Source organism: Bufo gargarizans, chromosome 2 (genome assembly GCF_014858855.1).
Source record: "Bufo gargarizans isolate SCDJY-AF-19 chromosome 2, ASM1485885v1, whole genome shotgun sequence".
Lineage (NCBI taxonomy): Eukaryota > Metazoa > Chordata > Amphibia > Anura > Bufonidae > Bufo > Bufo gargarizans.
Window position 1 is genome coordinate 304,689,941 of NC_058081.1, and position 23,062 is coordinate 304,713,002.

At 43.3% G+C, this 23,062-nt stretch overlaps 1 protein-coding gene across 2 annotated transcripts in view; it reads right to left on the reverse strand.

Moving 5' to 3' along the window:
* Positions 1 to 21,199, reverse strand: part of TPH2 (tryptophan hydroxylase 2) — a 316,022-nt gene extending 294,823 nt beyond the window's left edge. Inside the window, exons 1-2 of one of the 2 annotated variants that reach the window (XM_044277143.1) lie at positions 21,121 to 21,199; positions 13,937 to 13,989 (exon numbers count right to left, since the gene is read on the reverse strand). In XM_044277143.1, the coding sequence (XP_044133078.1) occupies positions 13,937 to 13,989; positions 21,121 to 21,199 (132 nt within the window). Of the gene's footprint in view, positions 1 to 13,936; positions 13,990 to 21,100 lie in introns of both variants that reach the window. The other variant, XM_044277142.1, reaches the window with a different exon arrangement.
* Between the last annotated feature and the right edge of the window lie 1,863 nt (positions 21,200 to 23,062).

Here is a 23,062-nt window from a genome sequence, read left to right on the forward strand (position 1 = left end):
GGGAGGCCGGGGAAGGTTATCCCTAGCACTGATTCCCTGATCTGGTCCTCTGCCCAGGGACGTCTCCTGATGGTGGGGGCGCCCTGTCCCCGTACCTAAACTCCAACTCCTAATTATCCCTGGTGAGGTGAGTGGTGGAGTGGGACGATATACGTGGTGTCTAACATGGAAAACAAGCACAGATAGAAAGGATTAGTTACAAAGGTGTCCACTGTATACTGCCCTCGTGGCGTAGCCAGGAGGTACAGGGCACACCTAGAAGATAAAATATACAAACAAAACGCACAATTAGGTATAGATATATTAAGATAATTATAGATGACCTACAAACCCCGACACGTTTCACCCATACGGAGGGTTCATCAGGGGGTTACGTGTAGTAGGTATGCAAAGATAACGGGACCATTGCCAGTGGTTATGGCCGCCCCAGTTCAGTGATGCGTGTGTGCATATATAACAGGAATAAACAATCCTTTATGACACTGCAGACCCACAGTAATGAAACGATTGCCAAATGGCAGTTTACATACGTTTTTGGCAGCGTGGTGAGTGAACTCGACTGCTAACATACACACTGAGAAAATAAGTAGACAAATAGGACCCAGATTAGTTCAGGTAGGATAACAAACGATAAATGCCCATAACGCTGAGTATTAAATGTGAATAGATACCTGAGGTTGGCAATAAAATATTGCAAACAAGGTCGTTCCTGAGGAGGCTCATAGATAAGAGCATATATACCTGACTGAAGTGCAGCACGAAAGGTATGCGTGCCCCAGTTTAGTCACCCAGGATGCCGGGCTACCCACCCAGAGGATACCTAAAAAAATATATATATTGTATGTACCTCAACATACACTCAGGGCTAAACATACATTGCAGATAGTAAAGAGACATTGTCTGCTACTTACATGGTGTGGTCAGTGGTGTGGAGTGATGGGTCTGAGGTGGTGATCCTCAGTTTAGCCCTCCCTTTTAAACTCCCCAGTGCCCATACACAGGTGGATAGCTAATTAATTAAGGTGTGGCCAAAAGAGTAGGGCGTGCTAGGGGGAGGCGTGCTCATAATGAGATTGTGTAGATAGTCATGACCGGCGGGCACAAGATGGAGGTGCCCCATGCTATCCTACGTTGTTAGTAATCGGCCAGCATGTGTGCTTGGCCCGCACGCCGGTATGCGTGTCAGCGTGGACCGCATACCGGAAGTGACGTACATGTAGTCACCATCAAACCGGAAGTGCGGTGTGTGCGTGTCAGCTTGACACGCATACTACCGCTGATGCCTACCAGATGATGATGCGCCGGAAACGAGGCTGTCCTGGTATATGGAGACAGTAGGCTAAACATGTATACATGGAGGTGCCCCATGCTATCCTACGTAGTTTGTAAACGGCCAGCATGTGTGCTTAGCCCGCACGCCGGTATGCGTGTCAGCGTGGACCGCATACCGGAAGTGACGTACATGTAGTCACCATCAAACCGGAAGTGCGGTGTGTGCGTGTCAGCTTGACACGCATACTACCGCTGATGCCTACCAGATGATGATGCGCCGGAAACGAGGCTGTCCTGGTATATGGAGACAGTAGGCTAAACATGTATGAATAGTCAAACAGTACACATACATGATTGGGGATAGTCTGAGGTCCGGTTGGGCCAGGCCGCAAAGGTTGCAAGTGATGGGCAAAAATAGGGGACATGTATAGGGTGGGGCATGAGGAATTTCCGTGCCAGAAAAGATGCACACAGAGCTGTTACTGTACATGTATATAACTCTGAAGTACAAAAAAGATATATACACAGAGCTCCCTTAGGTGGGTGACAGCCTTTCAACCAATATCTATCGTAAGAGCACGGCCACCAACTCCCTTCTCCATTGGAGCAGCTATCACCCCGCCCCTCTCAGACGAGGTATACCCAAGGGGCAATACTTAAGAGTGAGGAGAAACTGCTCTAATGACTCCTCCTTTTTTCAGGAGGCCGGGAAGCTTCAAGGCAGATTTTTGGCAAGGGGGTATCCGAAGGGTATTCTTCGGGAGGCTTTTCAGAAAGCATCCACTAGACCACGGACTGAACTCCTGGTACCTAGAAGACGTACCTCTGATGATCCTCAACCGGCACGTATCATCGCCAATTTCGATGCCGCCAACCGTGAAACCAGAGAAATCCTACAGAAATACTGGCCGATCCTACAAATGGATGCTGATATTTCAGACATCATAAGCAAATATCCATCGGTCTCTTATAGGCGAGGTAGGAGCCTTAGGGACCGTCTGGTTCACAGCCATTTTTCACCACCTCAGAAGGCTGGCTCTTGGCTTAACCGGAAGCCCATCGGTATATTCAAATGCGGTCGGTGCAAGGCCTGCCAATATGTTCGAACCACCAAGTCAGTCACCTGTTCGGTCACTGGTCAAACGTTCCAGGTCCGGGACTTTGTCAATTGTCTATCCAGTGGGCTGGTTTACCTCTGCCAGTGCCCATGCCCTATGGATTACGTTGGCAAGACGATACGTGAGTTCAGGAGAAGAATCCTAGAACACGTAAATGACGTCATCAAAAAAGAGCCCACACCCGTGGCTACTCATGTAAATGACTGCCATGGTGGTGATCCCTCTTGCCTTCGCTTCACTGTCCTCGAACTGATATCCCCCTCTCCAAGAGGCGGTGATTTGGACAGACGTATCCTACAGAAGGAGAGCGAGTGGATTTATAGATTTCGCTCCCAATCACCCCGAGGACTCAACGAGCGCTTGACTTTTTCTTGCTTTCTATAACTGCTCATTCTCTCTTATTGCCCTATGACATGAATGGTGATCTCCATTCTGTCATGAACTTCCCCTTGCTTCACTGATCTGGCCTTGTTAGCGGGGTCTCCCTTATTAGGTGGTCATCCCCCCTGCAATTCTGACCTCAGTAATATCTTTAATTCCTTGGCGTATAGCCTGGGTACGTAAAGTACCCGAACGTTACATTTTATGGGATGTCTATTTACAGTGACATACCCTGTATGGGGCTTCCTTGTTATCCTTAAGGGAGCTCTGTGTATATATCTTTTTTGTACTTCAGAGTTATATACATGTACAGTAACAGCTCTGTGTGCATCTTTTCTGGCACGGAAATTCCTCATGCCCCACCCTATACATGTCCCCTATTTTTGCCCATCACTTGCAACCTTTGCGGCCTGGCCCAACCGGACCTCAGACTATCCCCAATCATGTATGTGTACTGTTTGACCATTCATACATGTTTAGCCTACTGTCTCCATATACCAGGACAGCCTCGTTTCCGGCGCATCATCATCTGGTAGGCATCAGCGGTAGTATGCGTGTCAAGCTGACACGCACACACCGCACTTCCGGTTTGATGGTGACTACATGTACGTCACTTCCGGTATGCGGTCCACGCTGACACGCATACCGGCGTGCGGGCTAAGCACACATGCTGGCCGTTTACAAACTACGTAGGATAGCATGGGGCACCTCCATGTATACATGTTTAGCCTACTGTCTCCATATACCAGGACAGCCTCGTTTCCGGCGCATCATCATCTGGTAGGCATCAGCGGTAGTATGCGTGTCAAGCTGACACGCACACACCGCACTTCCGGTTTGATGGTGACTACATGTACGTCACTTCCGGTATGCGGTCCACGCTGACACGCATACCGGCGTGCGGGCCAAGCACACATGCTGGCCGATTACTAACAACGTAGGATAGCATGGGGCACCTCCATCTTGTGCCCGCCGGTCATGACTATCTACACAATCTCATTATGAGCACGCCTCCCCCTAGCACGCCCTACTCTTTTGGCCACACCTTAATTAATTAGCTATCCACCTGTGTATGGGCACTGGGGAGTTTAAAAGGGAGGGCTAAACTGAGGATCACCACCTCAGACCCATCACTCCACACCACTGACCACACCATGTAAGTAGCAGACAATGTCTCTTTACTATCTGCAATGTATGTTTAGCCCTGAGTGTATGTTGAGGTACATACAATATATATATTTTTTTAGGTATCCTCTGGGTGGGTAGCCCGGCATCCTGGGTGACTAAACTGGGGCACGCATACCTTTCGTGCTGCACTTCAGTCAGGTATATATGCTCTTATCTATGAGCCTCCTCAGGAACGACCTTGTTTGCAATATTTTATTGCCAACCTCAGGTATCTATTCACATTTAATACTCAGCGTTATGGGCATTTATCGTTTGTTATCCTACCTGAACTAATCTGGGTCCTATTTGTCTACTTATTTTCTCAGTGTGTATGTTAGCAGTCGAGTTCACTCACCACGCTGCCAAAAACGTATGTAAACTGCCATTTGGCAATCGTTTCATTACTGTGGGTCTGCAGTGTCATAAAGGATTGTTTATTCCTGTTATATATGCACACACGCATCACTGAACTGGGGTGGCCATAACCACTGGCAATGGTCCCGTTATCTTTGCATACCTACTACACGTAACCCCCTGATGAACCCTCCGTATGGGTGAAACGCGTCGGGGTTTGTAGGTCATCTATAATTATCTTAATATATCTATACCTAATTGTGCGTTTTGTTTGTATATTTTATCTTCTAGGTGTGCCCTGTACCTCCTGGCTACGCCACGAGGGCAGTATACAGTGGACACCTTTGTAACTAATCCTTTCTATCTGTGCTTGTTTTCCATGTTAGACACCACGTATATCGTCCCACTCCACCACTCACCTCACCAGGGATAATTAGGAGTTGGAGTTTAGGTACGGGGACAGGGCGCCCCCACCATCAGGAGACGTCCCTGGGCAGAGGACCAGATCAGGGAATCAGTGCTAGGGATAACCTTCCCCGGCCTCCCGCCTGTGTATACCTGTATCTTAGGTATTCATATTCTGGCTTCTACATGGATCATTTGCATAGAACTGTTTTGTCTGTGTATATGTAAATTCTGAAATTACCTATTAAATTTAGTTACTTAATGAATAAACAGGGTACTCTTGCTGGACTAACTGTTGATACACATTGATACCCCGTCTTAGTATAAGCTCGCTATCTGTATTGCTGGACTTTTACACTATTGTAACAATGCCTAAAACGGACAAGAATAGGACATCTTCTAATTTTTTTGCGGGGCTACGGAACGGACATACTGATGCAGACAGCACACGGTGTGTTGTCCGCATTTTTTGCGGACCCATTGAAATTAATGGGTCTGCATCCTATCCGCAAAAAAACGGAACAGACACGGAAACAAAATACGTTCATGTGCATGTAGCCTAAAGGGGATTTTTTTCAAAATATATTTTCTAGGGTTACCTGCACACAATGGGATTGCATGCAGTATTTCTGCACATATTTTCATGCAGAAAAACAACAGCGTAATACAGTACCAGCAAAGAGAATGAGATTTGCCATATCTCCTGCACATTGTGCATAGTTTGTACATATAGAAATTGAACTGCCATGCGGATTTTAAAATCCTCAGCCTGTCAGTTGTATGTGTGATTTTGCACCTTTTGTAGAGTGGTTTTCCCTATAGACTTCAATAATGTTGTTAAAAAAATGCAAAAAAATATTAAAAATAACATAAAAAGCACACTAAAAACATGATAAATAGTGCAGAGTTATGTGTTCTTTATGCAGTTTTTATGCAGATTTTCAGCATACAAATACAGAATGTGTATGTGTGCTAGTAGCAGGGGCAGATTAAGGCCCCTTTCACACAGGCGATTTTTCCGCGCGGGTGCAATGCGTGAGGTGAACGCATTGTACCCGCACTGAATCCGGACCCATTCACTTCAATGGGGCTGTTCAGATGAGCGGTGATTTTCACGCATCACTTGTGCGTTGCGTGAAAATCGCAGCATGTTCTATATTCTGCATTTTTCACGCAACGCAGGCCCCATAGAAATGAATAGGTCTGCGTGAAAATCGTAAGCATCCGCAAGCAAATGCAGATGTGGTGCGATTTTCACGCATGGTTGCTAGGAGATGATAGGGATGAAAGCAACCCCAGACCCCATTAAAGTGTATTCGCTGGATTATTTTCCCTTATAACATGGTTAAAAATGAAAATAATAGCATTCTTAATACAGAATGCTTACTAAAATGTGGCTTGAGGGGTTAAAAAATAAAAAAAATTAACTCACCTTATCCAATAGATCGCGCAGCCGGCATCATCTTCTTGCTTCTTCTTTCAGGACCTGCAAAAGGACCTTTGATGACGTAATCGCGCTAACCACGTGGTGAGCGCGGTGACATCATCAAAGGTCTTTTTGCAGGTCCTGAAAGAAGAAGCAAGAAGACGATGCCGGCTGTGCGAACAAGAGGATAAGGTGAGTACATTTTTTTTATTCTTTAACCTCTCAAGCCACATTTTTGTAAGCATTCTGTATTAAGAATGCTATTATTCTCCTTTATTACCATGTTATAAGGGAAAGTAATAAAATGAATAGTGATGGACGAACATCGGCCAGGACAGTTCGCGAACCGCAAGTTTGCGGCGGGCCCCATTCACTTTAATGGCAGGCAAACCTGAAAAACCTTCAGCTCATATTTTCAGCCACCAAATACTTAGAGAAGTGTACAAATAGTCCCACAACATGGAGAGTGACATACTAGAGGGGGATCAATGACAAAAATTCCAACAAAAAATATGTATCTTAATCAGGGGACATTTTTATGCGTCTTAAAGGGAAATTCTCTGAAATGTGCCCTGTTGTAGCCTGGAAAATTTTTATTTTAGGCCACAGGAGTACAGGCCTTAAAAATTAGGCATTCACCTGATATAAAAGAAATTGTGATTATGTGGCTCGAGGTACATTATGCGGTCACTGAATAACAATTTTACTGTAGCCTACTTTTTTTTTCACTTTTTTGGGGGGGCAACTGGCATATCACCAGTAGAAATTATTTGTTCCAATGGTGTTTGTCACTATCTGTAGCTGAAGTAACGCAGCAAAACCGCAAACAAATGCTGCACTACCCAAATGCACTATATAGAAAGTATATAACTGGTATATAACACCCCTGTCTCAATCAGTTTTTTGGGGGGGCAACTGGTATTTCACACCAGTAGAAATTATTTGTTCCAATGGCGTTTGTCACTATCTGTAGCTGAGGTAACCCAGCAAAACCGCAAATAAATGCTGCACTACCCAACTGCACTATATAGAAAGTATATAATTGGTATATAACACCTCTGCTTCAAACCGTTTTTTTGGGGGGCAACTGGTATAACACACCAGTAGAGATTATTTGTTCCAATGTCGTTTGTCCCTATCTGTAGCTGAGGTAACGCAGCAAAACCGTAAACAATGCTGCACTACATAGAAAGTATATTATCGGTATATCACACCCCTGCTTCAATCAGATATTTTGGGCGGGCAACTGGTATATCACACCAGTAGAAATTATTTGTTCCAATGGCGTTTGTCACTCTGTGTACCTGAGGTAACGCAGCAAAGCCGCAATCAAATGCTGCACTACCCAACTGCACTATATAGAAAGTATATAACTGGTATATAACACCCCTGTCTCAATCAGTTTTTTGGGGGGGCAACTGGTATTTCACACCAGTAGAAATTATTTGTTCCAATGGCGTTTGTCACTATCTGTAGCAGAGGTAACCCAGCAAAACCGCAAATAAATGCTGCACTACCCAACTGCACTATATAGAAAGTATATAATTGGTATATAACACCTCTGCTTCAATCCGTTTTTTTGGGGGGCAACTGGTATAACACACCAGTAGAGATTATTTGTTCCAATGTCGTTTGTCCCTATCTGTAGCTGCGGTAACGCAGCAAAACCGTAAACAATGCTGCACTACCCAAATGCACTACATAGAAAGTATATTATCGGTATATAACACCCCTGCTTCAATCAGATATTTTGGGCGGGCAACTGGTATATCACACCAGTAGAAATTATTTGTTCCAATGGCGTTTTTCATTCTGTGTAGCTGAGGTAACGCAGCAAAGCCGCAAACAAATGCTGCAGTACGCAAATGCACTATATAGAAAGTATATTATTGGTATATCACATCCCTACTTCAATTAGATTTTAGGGGGGGCAACTGGTATTTCACACCAGTAGAAATTATTTGTTCCAATAGTGTTCGTCACTATCTGTAGCTGAGGTAACGCAGCTAAACCGCAAACAAATGCTGCACTACGCAAATGCACTATGTGGAAAGTATATTATGGTATATAACACCCCTGCTTCAATCAGTTTTTTGGGGGGGCAACTGGTATATCACACCAGTAGAAATTATTTGTTCCTATCATGACCGGTGTGCCGATCACATACGTGACGCAAAGGGAGGGAAATGGGAAGGCCCTGTCCAAGGGAGAGGGAAAGATGGTGACCCCTAACTCACCTTGAGGCTGGCACCTGACTGCTCTGACGTCCCTAGACGGGTTCCTCACCCATACGCCGATCACGTGCCTAAACCCTGGCTTTCCCTGAGATGAGCCCTACGTAGTGAATAGGGCGGTGGGAACACTAGTCCGCACCACTAACACTAAAGGGAAACACCAGGGAGAGGAAAGACAATACAGACAAACATATAATCCCAGGTGGGCGACAACAACGGACAACAAAAGCCCAACAGGGATCCGGAGGGTAACACTCTGGAACAACAACCAGGAATCACAGCTACACAGCTCGAGGGGGTCAGTATAGAAGTCCAGGCAGGAAGCTCTATATCTGGCAACCAGAGAAGTGGGAGAGGGGAATATAAGGAGGTTGGGAGTGCTGGACAAGAAACAGCTGAGGAGAAGAAGCTACGGATCCCTGAGTGAGCCAAAAAGGATTGCAAGGCAAACCCAGAAAGCTACCATTATGAAACAGCACTATCTTTAGACATAGAGCGTGCAGCCATAACGGAGTCAGACGTGGCTCTTGACACCCTCGTGACAGTTCCAATGTCGTTTGTCACTCTGTATAGATGCGGTAACGCAGCAAAACTGCAAACAAATGCTGCACTACCTAAATGCATTATATATAAAGTATATTATTGGTATATAACACCCCTGCTTCAATCTGTTTTTTTGGGGGGCAACTGGTATATCACACCAGTTGAAATTATTTGTTCCAGACTTCCGATTCCGGCGCTGGCATGAGGAGACGCGACTAGCAGAGCTCCGCTAACCCTCCCGGCATTTACATACTCTCCAAACCGCCTACGGGCAAAAGATTCCCCTACCTTAGTGTGGGTGAGCCCGCAAACATTTACCCGACTTTATGGAGAGATACATATTGAGAAGTGGGAAAAAAGCGACCAACGGGGCAGACATGTGCAGCAAGCAGCTGAATACCACTGCTCCCAAGATGGCGTCAGAGCAATTTACTGCTGCGCTGACTGAATCTGCTCAGCTCCCAATCGGCTCCCTCTCAAAAAGACATGTTCGCTCTCACCCGCTCCCAGCTGCGGGTCTAAAGAGCCTAGCAGTAGAGGTGGCAGTTCGCCTAGCTCCTGATTTGAAAGCCTCCTTATCAGCGATCTGCTCTATCTGCGCTATCTGAGCTGCAAGAAGCCCTAAACCAACAGGGCTGGCGTTTAAATGACTTGGAACAGCGCACATCAGATTTGGAGGACAACTTTGAGGGCACTACAAGCAGAATGGCACGGCTCCAGAAAATAGTGGATGACCTAAAGGTTGATGAGCTAGAGAACCTCTCCTGCCGCAGTAATCTGCGCCTGGTGGGTCTGCCAGATGGAATTCCTGCCTCAGATATGAGGTGCATTTGCAAATTGGACTTGCCAAAAGCCTTAGGTCTCACCCCAACTCTAAGGAAAGTGGAACGGGTGCATCAGCTGGGACCGAACCTAAACATGGCTGATGACCCCAAATGTGGTGTGGAGGGATCTCACTGACCTAGACAGGTCATCATGAAATACCTGGATTTTACCAACAAAGAAGAGATCATATGAGCTTATAGGGCCCATAAAGAACCACTGAAATTTTAAGGCCATAAAATCCGCAGCAGTGACTAAAAGAAGGAAAACCTTCAGTGCGCTTTGTACCTCCTTATATAGGTGCCATATCCGCTTCCAACTACTATTTCCAGCTGAGCTGCGAGTGAAATGTGCAGATGATTCTTATACGTCTTTCAATTCAGCTTCTGACTCTGAAGCCTTTTTTGCCCAGGGTCCATATCAACTTGACGGTGAAGATGGTGAGGAAGTGGAAGTGCAAGAACCTTCCACGGGACAGAAGAAACAATCTCCATCGCCTCCAGCTTCATCAAGACAGGCGAAAGACGGCCCCAGTGCATCTCCTAAAGATCAACAGAGACATAGGCGCTAAGGTACTTTTTGGCCAGTGTCAACCCCACACATTTAATGGACATGGAATTCCAGCATTTCTGTTTTACTTATTCAGCTTTCTTCCTAAGTAAGCTCAAGTTTTAGTTGGGAGGGAAAAGGAATGTAGCAAGATGCCAGAAAAAAGAGAAGTCCACGATACTCTGTTTTTTCACTTTGATAAATTACAGTTTGATATGTTTACGTTAATACGTTGGAATTTAATTTATGTTAGTTCTGCAGTCAGCTATTATACCTGTATGATCTGTTACTGCAAGGGTGGGGGGAAATGCTGTTTGTCTAATGGTTAAGATAATTACGTGGAATGTAAAGGGCTTGCGTTCCCCGCAGAAGCCCATGATGGTGTTGCGTCCCCTTAAACGATTAGGCGAGGATATCGCCCCATCTGCAGGAAACGCACCTAGTTGAATCGGACTTCCAGAGAATGGCTAAGCTATGGGTAGGGATCTCACCTCTATTGTCCTGTGTAGGTAATATACTGCTTAAAGATGAGGAGCTATAAATATAAAGATATGCACATATATCTCTTCTGCCTGCTCAGGGACAACCTGTAACCTCTCCTGACCAGTCTGCTTAGGAATAGTTCTGGAGCATCTACAGAGTATTCTTATTCCTCTGTGATGTGTCATTAATTTAGTATTCCTACTAGAAGTTATGAATAAATTACTAGCAGTCTGCAATGAAGTTCCATGGCAGATAGGTGTTACAAGTTGGGGTGTGTCCCTGCACAGTCTTAGGCCTCTTGCACACGAACGTATTTTCTTTCCCTGTCCGTTCCGTTACTCCGTGTGCATTCTGTTTCCGTATGTCTGTATTTCCGTTCCACAAAAAAATAGAACATGTCCTATTATTGTCCGCATAATAGGATAGTACTGTTCTATTAGGGGCCAGCTGTTCCGTTCCACAAAATACGAAATGCTCATCCGTATTTTTTGCGAAGCGCAAAATACATACGGTCGTGTGCAAGAGACAAGTGTAGAGCAGTTTATTCAGAGCAAAGCAAGAGACCAGATCCAGTCCTCTGATATCACAGGATGGCACCTGATCCCCTAAATATATGGCTATACATAGAACTGCAATACACAGTGGGGAGCATTTATCGTAGACCAGTGCTTTACGCTGGTCTATGACCTCCCATGCTCTACCAGAAGATGTTCCAAATAAGTAACAAGGCGCAGTAAATTTTTGTCTTTTTTTACGCCAGAAAATCGGCATAAAATAAGATACATTTGTTCAGAAAGTGTCGAGGGCAATGTAGAAATGCCACTTGCGCCTGAATTTAGGTATAATGGCTGCAAATACAAGGTTTGCAACTTTTTTACACCAGAAAAATGGCGTGAGGGGAATGATAAATCCCCCCTCCCCCATGTGCACAGATTTTTATATAAAGTACTTCTCTGATTGCACAATGAATTTTGTCTCAAGTTTCTTATTCCAATGTATATAAAAGACATGGATGAGATGGAAAGACTTCAGAGGTGGGTGACCAACTGATATGGGACGCTACTAGAATAATTAAAAAAAAGTATAGTCATTTTGTTCCAGCCCCTCACCCCCGTAGACTTTGTTTTCCTGACTGCATTGGTAACGTGTCCTTACACTATACATGACTGCTGGAGCCAATCACTGGACTCAGTGGTCTCATGCCATATGGGGGCTCGTTCACATTTCCGTTTTTCACTGACGTGTGCTCTCCACATTTATCATGGACAGCACACATACCTATTGATTTAAATGAGTCAGTAAAAAAAATCAAGTGCGCATGCACTACTTTGATCTGTGGTGCAGACCAAGTACGCCCATTAAAGTCTATGAGTGTGAAAATCACTGACACACATCTGTGCTGTGTCTGTGTTGCGTCCGTTTTTCACTGAAGATTCATTGGAAAGAAATTTTCAGCTGCGCAACGTCAGGGAATTATGGATGACACACGGATGGTAAAAACGAACATACAGACCAGCCACGGATCCTTCACGGACAGCTTCACAGATTAAACACATACACATTTTTTCACGGACACGACGCTGACACCGAAATGTGAACGAGGCCTAATACTGAGGTCAGTGATTGGCTGCAGCAGTCATTTGTGGTATGGGCATGGACATGTCATTGATAAAGCCAAACCACTACCTTATCACTGCAGCAGCAGAGAGAATAGGAGCGCTGACCCTGGAATGAAGGGGAAACGGGACAATAAACATATGTCCTTTTATCATTATAAACAAATATTATGAACATTTTCAACAACAAATAAATGACTCAAACAGCTCTAATTTTGTAAGAAAAGCAAAAAAAAGTTATTCTACCACTTTTTTTTTTTTTTTTAAATCTTTTTATAGATTTATTGTATAGGCTGTTGTGGGGATACAGATTATGTATATTTTATGTTGCAGTTTACAATTTATACTAAATACATTTTGCTTAATGTGAAAAAACTATGTGTTCAGGTGTTTTTTATTCATGTTTTCTTATCCTTTTAGTGACCAGCCTGCTTTGGGCCAGGAGACCAGGAGATTTTTTTCATTTTTTCATCGTTATCTTCCAAGAGCTATAATGTATTTATTTTTCCTTCTATATAGCCGTATGACGGCTTGTTTTTTGCAGAAGTTGGAGTTTTTAATGGTGTCATTTTTGGGTACACATAAAATACTGATTAACTTTTATTAACTCTTTCTGGGAGGGAGATGGTAAAAAAAACCAGCAATACTGCCACTAAGTTTTTACATTATAAATTTTGTGGCATTCACTTTTGGGCATAAATAACATGATAACTTTATTCTGTGGGTCATTACAATCACAGCAATACCAAACACATAACATTTTCTAATGTTTTACTACTTTGGCACAATAAAAACCCCTTTTTTTAGAGAAGAAAATATTTTTGCATCACTGCATCCCAAGACCCATAAGATTTTTATTTTTCTTTCTATGGAGTTGTGAGGGTTTGTTTTTTTGCGGCATGACTTGTAGTTTTCATTGTTATCATTTTGGGGTACATAACACATTTTGATCGCTTTTTTTTCAGTTTTTTTGGTGATGAATAAGCAAAAAGCAGCAATTCAGAATTTTTGGGGTGTTTTATTTTACGGCGTTCATCAGACTGGATAAATTAAATTATAATTGCTTAGTGTGGGTCATTATGGACTAGGCAATACCAAATATGTGGGATTTTATTTTTGTAATTTTTTTTCATTGAATTTTTTTTTTTCAATGGAAACAGGTGTTTTATTTCACTTGGAATTTTTTTCATTTTATACATTTTTTTAACCATTTTATAGTCCCACAAGGGGACTATAATAGGCGATCTTTTTATTGCTGTAGTACAATGTATTTTATTGCTAGTGCTATACTGACATTCACGGGCTGCTGATGGGAGAAATAGGGTATCCGCTCCCTCTGTAAATGCTTACATGATGCGGGCGATAATGCCCGCAGCATATTAGGGGTTGAAGAGTCCCAATCGGTGCTTCTGCCAGTTCGGGCTGTTGGAGTATTTTATGTTACAGCCGTGCTCATGCTCTCTGTAAAAAGGAGGTAACCCAGCTTAAGGCCTTTTAGTGTCATGGTCTCTCCCGTGACAGGGGACAGAAGATCTAAGAGACTGGCTGCACGTGATGTGATCTGACAGCCTCTTTGGTTTCACTTGTTCCTGTGTTGTTGCTAGGTATGAACACACCTCGTGTCTCAGGTGTAGCTTAAGTGGTCATTCCAACTCCTCTATTTAGTCTGGTCTCACCCATCATGCTTTGTGGTTTATAGCTCCTTTCTGGTTGTGGAAGTGCTGGTTCTCCTCTAAGTTCATGCTCGTCCGCCTACTTCAGAGTTAAGTGTCTTTTCCTTATTTCTTGTTTGTTGTATTCCCCTATCTTTTGGTATAAGGCCCGAGGGAGTCTCCTGTTCCTTCAGCTGGGAAGGAACAGGACATCTTTTGTCCTGACACTATTTCCAGGGCCTTTTAGGGTCAGATAGGGCTCTAGGTTCCTGCGTCTGAACATTCCTACTATCGAGGTCTGTTTATACTGATAAAAGTCAGGGCTCGTTTTAGGGATTCACTAGGTGGTGACCTTTCCCCTTTCCTTAGTGTCCAGGCCTAGTACCTTTTCCCTTCCCTCTTGTGCGCCATGACACTTAGTGACCACTGTAAAAATGCGTGTTTGTGGTCATTAAGGGGTTAAAGGGGTTTCATATTGATGAGCTATACTCGGGATAAGCCATCAGCATCTGATTGGTGGAGATCTGACTCCCGACACCCCTGCCAATCAGCTGCTTGAAGATACTGTGGAGTTTTGGCGAGTGCTGCGGCCTCTTTCTAGACCAGTGAATTCACGTTCATCAGTCACATGGCCTAAGCGCAGCTCAGTCTCATTCAAGTGAAGCTGTGAGGAGGCCACAACGCTCACCAGAGTGGGATCCCCACAGATCAGATACTGATGACCTAGCCTGAGGATAAGTCATCAATAGAAAAACCTTTTTTGTTACTTTTCTCAATTCCATTAGCTTGTTTTTAATCTCAAAGGGAGATTTTTTAATTCTGGTTATTATTTTTTAGCCTAATTTACTGACATATATATTGTATTTCTAGTATACAGGTAGCTATTAAAACTTAAAGGAGTTGTCTCACTTCATCAAATAGCATTTATCATGTAGAGAAAGTTAATACAAGGCACTTACTAATATATTATTATTACCCATATTGCTTCCTTTGCTGGCTGGATTAGTTTTTCCATTACATTATATACTGCTTGTTTCCATGGTTACGACCACCCTGCAATCCATCAACAGTGGCCGTGCTTGCACACTACAGTAAAAGGCAGCAGCCTCTTCTGGTGGCCAAGATCATGGGTGTGCACATAGAACAGCATTTTTCCTATAGTGCGCAAGCACGACCACTGCTGCTGGATTGCAGGGTGGTCATATGCTGCTGGATTGCAGTGTATAATGTGATGGAAAAATTAATGAAGCCAGCAAAGGAAGCAATATGGATAATAATAGTATATTAGTAAGTGCCTTGTATTAACGTTCTCTACATGATAAATGCCATTTGCTAAAGTGAGACAACCCCTTTAAACATGCCCCAAGCACACCCAATGTACATTGGACTGCCTGCCCATACATAGTATAAGTACTGAAAAAACTGGTCCTTCTTGGGGTATCTGCTGTTAGTATGCCGCCATCAGCATTTATTAAAGGAATGCAAAGAGTTAAATAGCAGAGATTAGAGTTTTCCCTGAATCACACTAAACTTTATAGTGGCTAATTCCTGCCTCTCACGGCAAGCATACTGTTCTCCAGAGATGTCATGTAACTTTCTGACATAGTTGTATGTTGATTCCTTACTGTTTTCAAAATCACTGTTGCCTGTGAGTGAACATGAACATTTGTGTGAACATCCAGAGTCTAAAAACCTATGCAGTTACAATCCACCATTGAATTCAGCCTAGGCAATCTGAGCCAGTCCAGGGTCTCTCCTGCCTAGAAAGCTTCCTACTATATAACTTTTGGAAGGGTGTATTTGGCACTTTGTACCATAGGGCAGGTGCCTGGTGTGGCAGAATTAAAAGGGATGGCATGGCATGGGTATATTATTTTTTAATTGAAAAAAAAAAAAGATAGGTCATGCAACTTTTCTCAATACAAATGAAAAACATAGTGGGAGATTTATCATTTCCCTATTCTTGGTTTTTGGGTTTTGAAAAATCCAGTTTTGCGACTTTTGAAATGCCTCTGCAATTAAATGTCGTCCCAACTGGTGTTTTTTACGCCACCCTAACCAGTTTCTAAAAAGAGGTGTGGTTAGGGTGAGGCATGGGCGGGGCCATCGGCCCGGGAACATTCATCCTTATCTATGCCAAAATCGAGGGTAAATGATGGCTGAAATCTATGTCAGCTACAAGCTGGAGTAGATTACAGTCTGGCACATGGACTGCCAGAGAAGTCATTTCATTTATGATGAGACCTGCACCTTGTCTTATATTAAATGCCCCCCTTCAGTGGCATAGGGGCTATCAAGACCGTCGTTGCACACAACAATCTTGGTAAATCATGGCCTCTTAGTTTGTATTGGGAAAAAGTGAAATGCAGCTAAATGGGGCAAATCCAGTGTCAGTGCCTAGGACAGCATGAGCTATGAATAAGGCTCTGATTGTGTGGATACAATGTACGGTAATAGCCAGTAGATTGTCCAACCTGGCTCTTTCAGTAGGACAGTCTGATAATGTGGGCCTCACAGCAGTAAAGTTTGCGTACCCCAGCAACTGAGGATCATATTTTGTTATTGTATTCCATATGTCCAGCACACACACTTCTTATAATGGAGAACACTTATACTAAGTGACACGTCAATACTACGTGTGGCCTATTTGTGTGTACAAGGATTAATGGGGGGGGGGGGAGTGGGGGGGTTCCTGTCACTTATACCTATTCATAATAAGACTTCCTGTGGATCCTGCTCACGTGAGCGGTAAAATAGGTCATGGGCCGCAGATGAGAAAGCTTCAAATTGCATGTTTCTCAGCTATTCATCAACTTAATTCAGCCTCACTTGCAATAACTGTGCACCTTAGATAAAGCCATTTCCCATTACACCACTCATAAACCTGCTTTATGCCGAGTAATCAATGTCCTTTCTATGCATTGTCCCAATAATTACAAGCTATGAAAAGGATACTCTTTTCTCAATAATTACCATTATGGCCCATAAACAATCATGCCCCAGCAGAAGCCATGTCTATGGAAGGGATATTCTTCATGTTTATTATCCTCTGCAGGAGATACACCATTTCAACTACCTTGAAAGAGAGTGATCGAAAACAAGGAAAAAGTTTCCAAATGTGTCAGGGGGTCCAAATATTTGTGTAAGAACCCCTCCTGTAAATCACCATTGTAACAAAGGTTAGTGCTCACACAAGGAGCCATTTGCCAGGATATAATAGCGACGATAAGAAAAAGCTTTCTTTTAAACGCTCATTAGGAATCGGCTTCCGACGAATAATTGACTCCAGAGATGATCATTGAACTTTCAACTAAATGTCAGTGCACAGTTACTAATACAGCCAGTCCTTTGTGATGCAATAAATCCTGGCACACATCCTCTCGACTGCATGCTTCCACTTCACAAACATTTGCAGGATGATGATGATGATGATTTAACTCTTTGTTCTGTATACACATAGCATTTGTAGTTACAGTTAGGCTAGGGCAGCTTTGGTTGCATGGCCAAATATTATCCTGTCTGCATCGCAACTAATGAAAGTGAGTGGGGTCACCATGGGACCTGCAATTTGCCATGAACGCAACCCAACAACTGCAAAAAATTCCAAACCTGTTTTGGCTTTCTTACGATTTTCGCGTCACGCAATGGGACCCCTTCACTTTAGCTGCAGCACAGGCCATGCTACATTACGAACTTTGGCCATTTAGCCCAAGACTTGTTTGATGGGAAAAAAACAATAGGTGAGGGGTTTCATTCCATTACACGATTGGGCCAGCAGGCTGTATGTTCTTCCAGTATCTGTGTGTCTTCTCCAGTTTCTTCCCGCAACCCAAAAATAGACTTATAGGTTAATCAGCTATATATGTCAGCTCTATAGTGTGTGTGTGTGTTATATAGGCAAATATGATTTTAGGAACTGCTGGAGGAGTGTAATAGAGAAAGAAATTAGAAATTACTGCTGGAGAAGTCTGTGGGCTGCTATGAAATATAAAATGAATATAATATGACCAAAGACAGCAGCTAAGGCTAGGTTCACATATATGTAAAAACTATCCAGCGGGCTGTTTCTGCAGAGGAGCAGCCTTCCGGAGTTAACATTATCCGGCAGTTCACCCCTAGGTCCCATTGACTATAATCGGACCCGGTGTGGATCTGTCCGGTTTCTGGCATGAAAGCCAGGATTCAACTAAACAAAACCTAAGTTTCCTCCAGGTTCTCCAGTTCCCTCCCACACTCCAAAGACATACCGATAGGGAACTTGGATTGTGAGCTCTATTTGGGACAGCTTGATGCTAATGTCTATAAAGCATTATGGAATCTAGTAGCGCCATATAAAAGTGCATAAAATTAAATTAAAAATTGTGCAAGCAGTGTTTTTTGTTTGTCTGAATTCCGGCAGTAATTATAGTCAATAGGGTCTGGCGGTGCTCTGGCCCTATGTAGCTATGCCAGAAACTATGAACTGCAGCAGGCTATTCCTCTGCCGAAACAGCCTGCCGGATAGTTTAAGTGCATATGTGAAAGTAGCCTAACAGTGTGTAAACCGGAACTCCTTTTTCTCTTGTGGCGCTGCTAGGCTGGATACATCAGGCAGGTGGTTCAGTAAAAGGTTATACTTTATTTGTCTACGCGTTTCGAGGGCACGGAGCCCTCTTCTTCAGGACAATTACACTAGTGACCTCGAAACGCGTAGACAAATAAAGTATAACCTTTTACTGCACCACCTGCCTGATGTATCCAGCCTAGCAGCACCACAAGAGAAAAATAAGTTCCCGTTTTTTCTTCTTTTTACTTACCTGATATCGCCTCCGCACTGAACCTGCAAGTGCGTCCTGGAACCAAGGCTGCAGCAAGGCACCCCCCGGATGCTGGTCGGACCAATTTACCAGCAAGGCTTTTGAAGGTGTTGTGACTCTCCACAACACACTCCGGTAAGCGCATTTCTACCGTAATATTATAATCATCTACTACTGTACTACACATTTGGCGCTCCTCTCCCTCTCCCCTCTGCTTTTTTGTCTAACAGTGTGTAAAGGCTTAAAATGGGCATAGATCTCATCACAGACTAGGCTTGCACTATTAGGGTTAAGCGAATCGAAGTATCTGCAGTGGACTTCTATCTGAATGTCAGAGAAAATTTGATTCTCTGTGAAGCCGAATTTCCTTATGCTTCATGGTAACGAATCAATTTTCCTTGAAATGGTGCAAAAAAAATATATATACTCATCTCATCCATTTGAGCGCAAAGAAGCCGCTGCCGCCATCTTGATTGAAGATCCCGTGCAAAATCTTGCGCATGGTGATGTGTGATGTCACCACGCTGGCCAGTGTGATGATGCCATCACCCACCGCATTAGATTATGCATGGGATCTTCTTCAATCAAGATGGCTGCGGTGGCCTCTTCACACTCAAACGGATGAGGTATGTTTTTTTAACTCCTGAAAGGCCTCCATTTTTACATCAGATCAGCTATGAATGCTGCACCTGAAGGGTTCAATGATGGGAGACGACGCAATTGCCTTTCCCGGTCATTAAGCCCGCTACTTACAAAGAAATACGTTTTGTGATAAAGTCATTTGTCACAAAGCAAATTTCTTTGTGAAATTCGGCGACGCAGCCAAATCGAAGTTTTCATATCTTCGCTCATCTCTATGCACTATACTTAGGCTCAATGTTTGGGACCATTTGAAACTTTCCACCCAACATATGCCCCAGACGTATCGGACTGTATGACTACACAATGGCATACATCTACCGTATAATGGGCACTATATGGGTTTTCGTGCATAGAGCTGTATTAAAAAGCATCGTCTGATACTAGAGATGAGCAAATCAATTCTACAGAATCAAAATTCGATCCAAATATTCAGAAAAAAATCACATTCTGTAGAAAGAGAGAGCGCACCAGAATGTCATTCCCAGCTTTTCAGGGAGATTGAGGCACTTTCAATTTGGGTAGAATAAATTCGGATCTGAATTGGATCAGACACCCTGTTTGGATGAATTGGACCTGAACTGAATTTCCAGAAATTCGCTCATCACTAGCTGGTACTCATTTTGGACAACTGAGGCAAAGATATATCAGCCAAAGGTATACCAAAAGGTGACATACATCTGGTTAACAGTAGTCTATGGGCTTGTTAGCCCAAACAAGGGGGGAACCTAGACTTAGCAATATGATCGTTACATGTAATGGTGCCAGACAGCAAGCAAGAAATGATTTATCGACCAATAGAATTTATTTCCTACACATTTTTTTTTCTCTATGAAAATCGCCTGATCCACAGTATCCATATAATAAATGATAGGGAAGTCAGGGGCTGGAATCGATGTGCAGAAATTCACAGAAGTGTCAGTTTAGTATGTAAACCGCCATAAATAACACCTAAAGTGATATATGCCGCCGTCCCGAATGTTCCTGTATTTACATATTTCCAGATTGACTCTAAAAATGAATCCTGTGCGGACAGACAGATCGATAGATAACGGATAACTGATGCAAATGATGCTGAGCAGACCAGCAATGAAAGCACGAAGGCGATTCCACATCAATCACATCGCTGCCAATAAAAATAATCACAGTCATGGAATTTTACATCAAGGCAGAATTTGACGTTTTCAGACTGATACTAAATGGCCCATCCTAATCTGAAGCGTTGCGAAGAGCAATCTTCTATTATTGGCTTCATTCAAGGAAGGGCATGTGATGCTGGGGTATTCATTATCAAGATGGATGTGTAGACTCAGCACCTAGCAGACCCAAGTGAGCACAGTAATACATCTCTGCAACTACAAGAGGTGGCAAAGGGAAAAGTCATTCATCAAAGTTTTGCAGGACTTTGGTTCCGCTGCAGAATGACTCCTATTCGAGCTAATGGGATGTTGTAGTTGATAAATACCTGGGTGAGTGGACACGACATACTCAGCTTTAAAAGTGAGAAATCAGCAGTCATTTCAGATGGGACCAATTTCTGAGCTTTGTTCTCTAGGTAAATCCATTCAGCTGAACTTTGGCAAACTTTAGCTATACAATAAAATCTGAAGCAATCAAAATTAAATGGTTTAGTTTGTACTTACTGCTGAGCTGCTTAAGAAATCAGGGGTCATAGCAGAATCCAGGGACATTCCCCTCCTAGCCCAATATTTGGAGGAGAACATCATCATTGCAGGTTGCATTTTGGCTTGTAGATTCTCCCTGTGGGCAGCAGAGGGCGCTGTGGTCAGACTTGGCTTCTGATGGTGGTGTGCAGGCTCCTTCAGCTTCTTCTGTAACCTGCTCTTGATATTTATATGAGAACCTCAGCAGATCAGCTGATTGATCAACGCACAAGATTGCAGCTCTTGCTGGGCTTTCATCCCCAAGCATTTTACATGAATACCTCCTTCTCATTATATTAATAAAGAGCTCAGCTTTCTTCCAGGACAACATATGATACATGAAGGGGGTGCTGTGTGGCTGTAGCGGAAAATGCCAGGAGCGGGATCAAGACGACAGATTTCTTTAAAGAAGCATCAAGAGCCCTGGCCTGGAAAAGACTAGGCCACGGAGGGAAAACTACACATTAACCCTTTCTGCAGCAGAGAGTTTAGGTGCACCTATATCAGTTGTGTCCGGCCAGTTGTTTGTGGAAGCGGAAAATAATAATCTTTATTTATATAGCGGAAACATATTCCACAGCGCTTTACAATTCAGGGGTTCATGTACAAATAGTCATAAAATAACATAACAGACAAGTCAATAGTTACAACAAGAAGGCCCTGCTCCCAACAGCTTACAATCTAAGCTCTGGATGATTATGAATGTCCCCATAGAAAATCCTCTGCAGGGAAACTGAACCAGGTTGCAATACCAGAGACTGCCTGTGGACAAGAGTGGTGCTGTTTCTGGTTAACTGTTCACTGATCTCACGCAACCCAGGATTGCAAAACTGTCAGTTTCTTTCAATAGACTTTTTAAATGTGGTCAAAAATATCAGAAAATGTACCAGGTTCTGTTTAAAGGGGGACTCCAGTGAAAAGTAGCTGTTATTATACACTGTTACATTTATAACAAAAATATAAACGCAACACTTTTGGTTTTGCTCCCATTTTGCATGAGCTGAACTCAAAGATCTGAAACATTTTCTATATACACAAAAGACCCATTACTCTCAAATATTGTTCACAAATCTGTCTAAATCTGTGTTAGTGAGCACTTCTCCTTTGCCGAGATTATTCATCCCACCTCACAGGTGTAGCATATCAAGGTGCTGATTAGACAGCATGAATATTGTGCAGGTGTGCCCTAGACTGCACACAATAAAAGGACTCTCTGAAATGTGCACAGTTTTGCCTTACGGTATATGGTGTGGCCACCAATTTCCTCACGTAGTGCAACACGTCTCCGTTGCATAGAGTTGATCAGGTTGTTGATTGTGGCCTGTGGAGTGTTGGTCCCCTCCTCTTCAATAGCTGTGCAAAGTTGCAAAATATTGTCAGGAACTGGAGCACGCTGTCGTATACGCCGATCCAGAGCATCCTAAACATGCTCAATGGGTGACATATCTGGTGAGTATGCTGGCCATGCAAGAACTGGGATGTTTTCAGCTTCCAGGAATTGTGTACAGATCCTTGCAATATGGGTTCATGCGTTATCATGCTGCAACATGAGTTGATGGTCATGGATGAATGGCACAACAATGGGCCTCAGGATCTCGTCACAATATTTCTGTGCATTCAAAATGGCATCAATAAAATGCACCTGTGTTCGTTGTCCATAATATACGCCTGCCCATACCATAACCCCACCGCCATGTAGAAAATGTTTCAGATCTTTGAGTTCAGCTGGTGCAAAATGGGAGCAAAACCAAAAGTGTTGTTTATATTTTTGTTCAGTGTACAGTATATTAGCAAATGAGTTTGGGAGACCGTGATATACAAGTATGACCACCTAGACAAGTGCTGGTACGTATTATCGGTGACACAGGGGAAGAGAGGACGTTTTTATTAATACATATAAAGGAGTTTCTATACTTTGTACAAAGTTTGGCTTAAATGTCA